Source organism: Glycine max, chromosome 14 (genome assembly GCF_000004515.6).
Source record: "Glycine max cultivar Williams 82 chromosome 14, Glycine_max_v4.0, whole genome shotgun sequence".
NCBI classification, from domain to species: domain Eukaryota; kingdom Viridiplantae; phylum Streptophyta; class Magnoliopsida; order Fabales; family Fabaceae; genus Glycine; species Glycine max.
In genome coordinates, this window is record NC_038250.2 from 43,734,615 (window position 1) to 43,745,079 (window position 10,465).

Sequence of the window (10,465 nt, forward strand, 5' to 3'; positions counted from 1 at the left end):
CCCAATGTATGTGTCCACGTGCAGCCAGCAAAAATCTCTCGAACCCTTGAGCTTCCACGCAGCAAGCTCGATCTCTCGAACTTCCGCTGCCACCCTCCGTCAACAAGTTTGCCTTCCCTTGGTGAAGAGCTCCGTCGAAGTGCATCATCTCTCTCTCACTTGCGGCATCGTGTGTCTCATTGGGCAGGAACCCTAGGCCCCAATCCGCTTAGTTCTGTTATGATGTAGAGGTGTGGTAACTCTCTCTCTCTCACTCACTTACTCACTGCTTTGATTTTGTGTTGATGATGTTGTAGAAGAAGAAGAATGGCGGCGATAACGGCAACAACAAGGAGAACGAAGACTCCACCATCACCTAAAGCATTTGAGCATGTTTCTTTTTGTGGAGTTGTCTGTGGTATCCATCCCCACATATTCTCATTTTAATTTGCATTTGCATTTGCGTTTCATTTGGCATTTTGTTTCTTTCAGGAAGCTTCGTTTGGGCATCAATGGCCTCGTTCGATGAAACTCCTCCCAGAAACTCCAAGAACGGCGAGAAGATCTTCAAAACCAAGTGCGCTCAGTGCCACACCATCGACAAAGGTGCCGACAACAAACAAGGTATCTATCGTCACTCATCACCTTCGGTTCCTTTTTTTTCTTTACCCTAATTAACAATCAGATCTACGATTCTGATGCTACTTTTACATCAGCTTTTACTTAAATCTTGATACTCCATGCTCTAAGGTTCAGGGTTTTAGTCGAATAGAAAAAAGGATTTGTAATTATTGTTTATTTTAATTAATGGCTATGTGATATACTATTGTGATTTTTTCGTTGTTTAGGTTCGAGAGTTACTCTGTATTGATGTTGAGGGAAACATTATGCTTGTTGAGGCAACATGGGTTACTGCCTCCCAAAACTATATGCAAAGTAACAGGAGTTTGAACTTTATTTTTAATTTGGACCACAAATAGACTTTAGTTTGGCTTCCTTATCTTAATGGGAGATACATGTGCAAAGATAAAAAAATCATATTTAGTTTATGGGCTTGAGATGATGAAAACTATGTTCTGATTTAGTTCATATTTCTCACTAGTCAAGTAAACAAAATTGTTGCTTATGAATAGTTCTGTAACTTCTTCCTCTACCACAAACGATTTTATAAAAAAAATTCACAAAATGAAATTGATGTCAATAGTGACATATACTGACAACTTGTGTTTGTGGTAATATCAATTTATTCTATTTTTTTGTCAATAAGAGGGAAGAGTAGATTGACAACTTGTGTTTGTGGTAATATCAGTTTATTCTATTTTTTATTTGAGAGAGCTAAGCACTGCTGAAATGAAAGTGGATAGTATATAATCAAACTGAAGAATCTACTGATTTTATTTATCAGTAATTACATGAATGAGTAAAATGTAAGTATAATTATTATAAATCTGTTGTTCTGCACTGCAGTTAACCTGAATTAGAATTTCATCTTGGTTTTGTTGTTTATTGAATTTATCATTGCCTCTCTCTGTCTCTCAACTCATCATTTTGTGTTTAGACATACCAAACTTTCTCAGCCTACACCATTGAAGAAAGTGGCAGAAAAATTGGAGTGAGTTGACTAGAAATATATTAATATATTGTATTTTTACTAAATATGTTTTGTTGTAAAAATAATTAAATAAACTCAAATTCTGTTTTTATGTGAATTCTGCTTGCAGCTGATGGCGCAAATTCTGCTCCATGGGACTCTTCACGCCACTGTCTATGAAGTCGATAAGCTCAAAATTGGTGGAGGCAACTTTTTAACCAAGGTAAGCTTTCTTAAACTTCTCTCTATTTTTATTTTTATTTGGTTGGTTGGTTGTACACGGTTAGATTTTCTTTTGTAGTTAGTTAAATTAACTCTTAATTAATTTAGCAGATTAGTTTATTGATAATCTTGCAATGGTATCAGCGCTGCCTCTGTTACTGCCTTCTCCAAACAGAGAATAAACCTAACTAACCTTTACACGTTAATTTCATGAATGACGAATTAACTTACCTGATCTATATGGTGCTTTTATATCACCAATATTTTTTGGTTTCTTGATCTATATGGTGTTTTTATATCAAAGTACTGCATTATTTATTCTTGATCCCACTGAATGTTATAAAGAACAAATTAAGATAATGAGTATAAATTGTGTAATAATATATCTTATTCATCGTTAAATTTTTTTGATTTGTCTTGTGTAACATTTCTTTATTTCTTTATTTCTTTCATCGTTAACTTACCTTCACACGTGGATTTTAAGCTCCTAGAATCTCCATTTTTAAGCTCCATATATAATTGATCTGGTTAGGAAAACAAAAAGGAGTGAGGCTATGGTTTGTTTAAAAGGAGTTCTAGAACCATCAACCTATCATAACTTACGTTTCAAGATGTAGTTTTTAATAAAGCATCATAACTAAATTAACTTATTATAATTTTATAAGAATTTCGATAGTGAAAATGCCAACTGGGAAGTTGCTTTGCAATCTGAATTTCAGGCCTTTTAGCATAACCATATATGGTTTCTAAAAATGAACATTAAAGAAAACGTGAATGGAAGTACATATCAATAAATATAAAGTTACCAAAATATGTTCCATTAAAAAAATAGTTTATTTACTCCCTCCAGATCTTTCTATAAAAATAAAATTAAAGATTTTATTTAGTCATTTTTATAATAAAAATCAATAAAAAAATGTCTCTTGTATTGTTTTTTTTTACAAAAATATCCTAAATTATGAGTTATTTCTTTGGGCTCAGTAAATAATAAGTAAAATGTTAGGAATAATTTTGAGAAGAAAAAAAATAATTTTAAGATATATTTAATATTATTTTCAAATTAAATAATATTATATAATTATTGCAGATGATAAAACTTTCACTATAAATATTTAACGCAATGGGATATTTAAGACTTAAAGTCAACACTGTTGATTAAGCTGCTGAACTAATTTAATGTCAATAAATCCACGAGCTTGATCGTAGTTTATTAAATGCCTCACTTACCTCACTTACCTTCACACGAAGTTTAATGTCTCACTTACCTTCACACGAAGAGTAGTGTATGCTCTTGGTAATTTAATGCCTCACTTACCTTCACACGAAGTTCCTTTTCCCGGTGCTAATAATTTTAGAGTGGCATATGATGATGCTAGACGATAAATAATGTATAGTTGCTTGTGAGTTTTTTCATAATTTATTGAGTATTATAATTTATTGAGTATTTTAAATAAGAATTCACTCCAATAATTCTCATTTTTGTTCTCTTTTATGAATAAATTATATTTTTGCAAACTACTATATAGCTTCAGTGGGAACACCTTTCTCACATAAAATATCTAATCTAGGACTAGGAAAAAATATAAGTGAGAAGTTTTCAAACTTAAAAAGAAGAATACCATGCTTCAAACAAAGGAAGAACTAAATCCATTTTAAGAGTTATTTAGAAATCATTGCTTGATCTCCTCTATGGACTAACCCTCTATTAGGCAAGTTCTTTGATTCTACCCAGCAAAATACATCACATTGGAGATTATGAAGCTTGTAGAAACCAAAGAGACATAGATATATAGAGAAAATCCAGCTTGTAGAAACCATAGAAAGAAATAATTTTTTTGAATTGATTTTTTTACTGCTTTGAGTTGCTTACTAATTATAACAAAATTTCACTTCTTTCACATTTGTGCATTTGCTGTCAAATGAAGGCTTGTCTGTTTGGCCTTATTGTGAAATATTATGGAGTACACTCGTTGACAGCAATTTTGTGTGTCTGCTACTCTGTTGTCATAAAAACACTAAAAAAGAATTTGGCAAAACACCATGAAGAGTTAAAAGATATGTCTAGCTTTCCACATCGGTTCAGGCCAAAACAGATGTAGAATTCCAGACATTCTACATCGGTTATTAGAATGACCGATGTTGAAATCTGACATTCTACATCAATTATTTGAACGACCGATGTTGAAATCTGACATTCTACATTGGTTTTCAAGACAACCGATGTAGAATGACAGATTTCAACATCGGTCCCTCAACTGTTGTTGTATTTCAACGACATCGGGTTACAATGACGCGTGATAACCGATGTAAAAAGACACTGATAACTGATGTAGAAAGCCTATTTTCTAGTAGTGCACAATCCTTTATCACTAGTGTATGATTTTTGTTATAATTAGTTCACTATTTATTCCATTTAGGACCCAACCAAACTAATTTGCTGGCTTGCATGCAAGCACATAAATATATTTGGAGCATTTAGTAAGGAATGATGAATTTTGTTAATTAAGTGAATAAAATTTGTTTAGACAGTCTGATTGATCGAGAATCTTTAGATCAATTTTTTATAAATCACAGAAACATATATTTTTATCAATTATTTTAATTATTTGTCATATTATATAATTTAATGAAAAATAACATTATATTTTTATGATAATAAAGAAAAAAAAAATAAATCCAAGGAAAGTAAACTTCCTACCTTCTTCTGTAGAAAATTTTTCGTGAAAATTTGATTAAAAAACATTCCCAAAAAATATTCTTTCAAAAATATTATTTTTTAAAATACATAACAAATATGAAAAACTTATAAGTTTTCCAACCTATTATTTCTTAAAAAACAAAAATTTCTCTCAATCAAACGTCACCTAGGATAAAAATTAACAAAAAAATATATATAGGGACAAATTACAGACATGCCATGATTTGATGATATTAAGAGGTGTTAAATTCGTAATCAACTGTTCGAATTGCAAGAGCTAGTATTTGTATGTGTTCTTATTGTATGGGGTTATTGTTGTTCACGATACTACGTACGCGGTATTTACTGTACGGGACTAATACTTTGTGAGTCATGATCGAAAATTATAGCAAAATTGGGTAAAAGGAGGCCGTCATGTTTTCTTGTAAGACTTAGATCACAAGTTTACAGTCAAAGATACTGAAGGAAACTACAAGTCTACAAGTTCTTGTATGCAATTTAACTGGTACACTAAAGATCTAAGGAGATAAATTCCTGATATTCAACACACAAGTGATACAAGATCAAGTAAAAAAATACATAACTTATACGCTTATTACAACACATGAATTGAAAGAGTAAACTTGTCACAGAAAATTTTTCAACATGTTCAACATCACGTTCAGCAACACCAAAGCGACAAAAATAGAATGGAGTAGAAGAATGACCTCAACTGAAATGGCGTTCACTATATGGGACATCAACTTGACACCTGTATGTTGTTCCATAAATATCAGGTTAGGGATTATCATATTAAAGATTATGATACAATTTTTCATTAAGTAACACCTAACTTGTAAAATTCAAAGCACATTAAAATTTCACTTACCTGCTATATATTCCGAGTGTGGACTGATTCACAGTTCCTTTAACGACCTTGATTGTATCGTCTTGTATTTGCATTAGACCTGTTGCTCTTCTTTGATTAAGAATGCATTCAACAAAACTGATTGACCATTCTGTTTTCCGAAAGAAGAAGACAATATAACCCAAGAGTATTCCAAATACAACTCCACATGCATATCCTATAGCTACGGGTTTCCAACCAAACCTGAATTCTTCATCATGCTGAAATGTTGCTGAATCTTTTGGCAATTTTTCATCGTTGTGGCAAGATTTTGACAGAGGCAACCCACATAACCCTTGATTGCCTTCATAGGAATCATTCTGGAATGTGTCGAACTGCTTACCTGTTGGTATCATCCCCAACAGCTGGTTCTGTGAAAGGTTTAAGACCGAGAGGAAGTGAAGATTGGTCAATGCCTTTGGAATCTCACCTGTGAGCATGTTTGAAGAGAGGTCTAACCATTCAAGATTTTCCAAACCACCAAAGTTTTGTGGAATAACACCATTGATTCTGTTGTGGGAAAGGTTAAGCCCTTTGAGTGACTTTAACTCTCCAATGATTGCTGGAATCACTCCTCCAAATCTGTTATTTGACAAATCCATAGTTGTGAAAGTAGTTAAGATCCTCTCCAGCTCATACGTGTTTCCTTTTATTGTGATTACCACAGAATCATAATAGTTTTTGCCGCTCATATATTCCAGACCATTATGGACATTCACCATCATTTCCTTGAAGTCTTCTATGCAAGCTGTTGGCAAATTGCCACTAAAATTATTGTTGGAGATGTCAAAAACCCGCAACATGGGAAAAACATTCTTCAATTTCAAACAATTGATGGTACCATTGAACCTATTAGCACGTAAAACAAGGACTTGCAGCTGTTGAAGTGACTCTAGAAAAGTTGGAAATGTATCTTGTATGTTATTTTCTCCAAGGTCCAAAACTTTTAGCTGTTTACACTTGACAACAGACCGAGGTAATTGTCCCTCCAATTGATTGCCATTAAAATTCATAGTCACCAATGCTTCTATCTCAAGATATGTTTTGGGTATCATTCCACTAAGCATGTTCCTTCGCAGATCCAAAACTGAAAGGTAAGGAAAGGTTCCAAGGCATTGAGGAAGCTTGCCTGTCAAGTTATTGTGAGACAAGTTGAGAATCTGAAGGGAGCTTGCATTGCAAATAGTTGAAGAAATGCGGCCAGTCAATTTGTTATTTGAGACTGAAAAATATTCAATTCCAGATGGGGGAACTGGAATATCTCCTTGTAACATGTTGAAGCTAAGGTCAATGTATTGCATGGTCGCCCATGAGAGCGAAAGATACCCAACCGATGTTAGAAGGTTATGAGAAAGGTCCAAAAACGACAAAGTATCTTTCCCTGTGCTATTAAACCATTTTGGAATCTGAAGGGAGCTTGCATTGCAAATAGTTGAAGAAATGCGGCCAGTCAATTTGTTATTTGAGACTGAAAAATATTCAATTCCAGATGGGGGAACTGGAATATCTCCTTGTAACATGTTGAAGCTAAGGTCAATGTATTGCATGGTCGCCCATGAGAGCGAAAGATACCCAACCGATGTTAGAAGGTTATGAGAAAGGTCCAAAAACGACAAAGTATCTTTCCCTGTGCTATTAAACCATTTTGGAATCTTGCCATGAATTTGGTTCCTTGATAGATCTAAAGAGTTAAGATATTTTAGCCCACTAAGGAGTTTTGGGAAACTATTGATATTACATGAAGATAAATATAAATATTGAAGGTTGAGAAAGTTGTAGTCACCCTCAGTATTGTTGAAACTGAGGTAAAGAAAATTATTGTCAGAGAGATCAAGAATTTCTAGAAATTGCATATTTGAAAATTTGTGAAAATCTACATGGCCAGTCAAGTTGTTTGATGATAGACTCAACCAAGTGAGATTTTGTAGATGAAACATTGAGTTGGGGATATTACCTTGTAGCTTGTTATAAGAGAGATCACAATAATACAAGGAAAAAGAAGAGAATTCACCAATTGACCCTGTAAGCTGATTCCCATGAAGAGATAATTGTATCAACGATGACAAAGAAAAGCACCAATGGGGAATTGTTCCATTCATGGAGTTAGTTGACAAATCCAGAGAACATAAATTAGAAAGTCCACTAATTTTGTCTGGCATTGGGCCAACTAATTTATTGTATGAACAATCTAAATCACTAAGCTGAGTTAGCCCAAACAATGATGATGGCAATTGGCCCACTAGGTTGTTTCCAGAAATGCATAAATATTCTATTTTGCTAAGCTTGTCAAACATATCGGGGATCTCACCACCAAAATTATTAACTGAAAGATCTAAGAAAGTGAGATGTTTTAGATTTGAAAGGGATGACGGAATCTCACCGCTGAAATTGTTCCCACCAAGGTCCAAGTGTTTTAGTTGCATCAGATTAGATAAAAACACAGGAATAGGTCCTCCAAAGTCACAAGATTCAAAACTCAAATAGTTAAGAGACTCCAAATGGTTAATGGTATTGGGAAGTTTTCCTGAAAAGCCAGTGTAAGAGAGATCCAAGTATCTAAGAGGAGTGCTCCGATTGAACTCTGGAAGTTCACCTTGGAGATCCAAATTGACAGACAGATCAAGCTTTTGAAGATTGGGTAAACAGAGTATGTTATTTGCTAACTTCCCTTGCAATCCTGTATCTCGAAGACTAAGAGAGACCAAAGAGGATGAGAAATTCACTAACAAAGATAGAGAGCTCGGTTCAATGGTAGACATGTTTAGGAAATCAAGAGTGAGCTCCCTTATATCAGTTGCATTTACAATGACATTTTCCAGGGTTGCTGCTTCAATTCTCATTCCAAGAAATGAGAGATCAAGAGAGACTAATTTTGAGAGCAGAGAGATTTTAGGAGGAATAACACCACTAAATGCAGAGTGAGATAGATTTAGATGAGTAAGAGCCACATGATCACCAAAGCCGTTAGGCATTGGAGAATTGGAAAAATCATTGAAGGCAAGGTTGAGTTTTTTGAGATGAATGAGTTTGAAGAGAGTGGTGTTGGGATGAAATTCACCTTGAAGGCAACTGCAGCTAAGGTCTATGCCAATTACGTGACCTGACTTGGTGTCACAACTCACCCCTTCCCACAAGCAGCAATTCGTACCATTTTCCCATGATTCTGTCTTTGGATAAGGAGACTCACACCAACGAGAAGAGTCAGAAGAGCTATTGAGAGTAAATGAGCTCTTGAAACTAAGCAAGGCGGAGGCGTCATCATGGTTGCAAAATGGAATCAATGAAGACGTTTGTGAAGGAAAATGACAAAGCAAGAAACTCAGGACAAGAAACAGAAACCCCCCCATACTTTTATGAATTGTTTTGCTCAACAGATTCAAAGTTCCCAACCCTTGTTTAGATACTAACCCAGAAAGTGTAATCATTATATAATCTAAGCAATGCATGAACGTCATTTTATAGCCAAAACTGCATGTGAAACACAAGTGAAGTCCCGTAATGTGAAAATTGACTTGCACAATTAAGTTTTTGCGGCTTGTTATTTTGGCCCCTGTTTGAATTATAATTGATAAAACACAATTTTCATAGAAACTACAGAGGATAAAAGCAAAGTGAAGCGAGAAATAAATTAATTAAAAAATCCAATAATGTTTCACAATTTGTTGGACATAGCTACGTGATAGGTTTAAATAAGAGGGAAAACACATCGGATCGTTTGTTGACACTTGTGACCTTACCTGCATCAGACTTGTGTCAGTGCGACAGTGCCTAGTTATAAAATTAATCGGTTAAAGACTGTTTTTAAAAGTTAATTTAATTAAAAAATTGTGTTTTAGACCATTTAAGAAACAATAATTTCTTACTAATAAATTTTTTGATTCTAACCATAACCACATATACAAGTGGTTACTACAACCATAATCATAACCAGTTATAGTTGGCGTAGCCGGTTATCATTTTTGAAACCCTGGTTATATATTCATAACTAGTTATATTTAAAATCAGCTCTGAAAATATAACTGATTTTGAAGATTAAAAAAACGTTTTTAAAATTGACTTTATACTATTTTTCTTTCTATTTTAAGATATTTCATATCGAAAGAAAAAAATACAAGTAATTTTACTTAAGTTGGAGTTATCATTTTAATTCATAAAATTTTTGTGAAAAATAATTTTATACATGGATTCTACGTTTGATATTGCTTGGTCAAAATTATATATGGTAGATAGGCAATTTGACATCAAATAGAATTGAGAAGTTGAGAACAAATATGCATGTTTTGATGGATACAGAGTATGAATCCAATTGTTCCCTTCATGCGGTAAAGCAAAAATAAAACAAAACAAATGTCTATTTTTATAATAGAGTAAATATTGGCACAACAAATATTCTATTATTGAAGCTATACATTTTTTTGGATGCTAAACTGAATATAGAATCTGTAAATATGAAACCAGTTAATTTGAGCACCCTTACACTTACTTTTATTTCATCTCATTTTCGCTTTTTTATTACATCATCTGTTATATTTCCTAGTTTTCTTTTCTATCTTCCTCTTTTTTTCTACTCATATAGTTCTTTTTCACAAAAAAAATAAATAGATTTCTCAATCTTGTATAATTGGACTCGGACTATAACGTATAATTGGTATTGATAGCAGAAAATAGTGTTTATAACAACAAGGAATGATGTTCACAACAAAATAAAAAATAGCTACAGTGTTTCAGCAAAAGGAATGAGGGAAAATCAACAACACAGAGTCAGCGTTCTGCAACTAAACCATCATCGGTTCAGAATAGCACCTGAGATTAAGGAGAGTAGAAAGGTTCAGAGAAGGTGTAGAGAAGAAGGAATTAACAGAGGGATCTGAGAAGCATACAGGAAGAGTGTTCACCTTCAACACATAACCTAGAATGAGTATTCACACAACCTTATATTCTCCCTCCTAACACGTGTGCTTTTTCTGACCCCCACATGCAGATCATCAGCCACGTGTCCTTCCTTTATAACTGACTCACGCACCAATTTTCCTTCCTGCTTCCCGCATGTTACATTACCCTCCCCTTTATAAACAACCTTGTCCTCAAG

At 33.8% G+C, this 10,465-nt stretch overlaps 2 protein-coding genes across 7 annotated transcripts; one reads left to right on the plus strand and one right to left on the minus strand.

The window, feature by feature from the left end:
• On the plus strand, window positions 1-5,455 carry LOC102670227 (uncharacterized). 6 transcript variants are annotated; one of them, XM_006596281.4, is made up of 6 exons: window positions 1-230; window positions 297-397; window positions 472-603; window positions 1,538-1,591; window positions 1,701-1,793; window positions 5,123-5,455. In XM_006596281.4, exons 2-6 carry the CDS (start codon window positions 371-373, stop codon window positions 5,186-5,188), a joined length of 372 nt encoding a protein of 123 aa, XP_006596344.2. In that variant the 5' UTR covers window positions 1-230; window positions 297-370; the 3' UTR covers window positions 5,189-5,455. The 6 variants fall into 6 exon arrangements, with proteins under 6 accessions (XP_006596344.2, XP_040865288.1, XP_040865291.1 ...); XM_041009354.1 differs by lacking the exon at window positions 5,123-5,455 and adding an exon at window positions 1,904-4,164; XM_041009357.1 differs by lacking the exon at window positions 1,538-1,591 and having other exon boundaries at window positions 5,123-5,354.
• LOC100793083 (receptor-like protein 9DC3) lies at window positions 4,473-8,793 on the minus strand. The gene is made up of 3 exons (XM_041009358.1): window positions 6,779-8,793; window positions 5,359-6,667; window positions 4,473-5,241 (listed from the first exon to the last, which is right to left on the minus strand). The coding sequence occupies exons 1-3, from the start codon at window positions 8,721-8,723 to the stop codon at window positions 5,199-5,201; spliced, it is 3,297 nt and encodes a 1,098-aa protein (XP_040865292.1). The 5' UTR covers window positions 8,724-8,793; the 3' UTR covers window positions 4,473-5,198.
• Window positions 8,794-10,465: the final 1,672 nt, after the last annotated feature.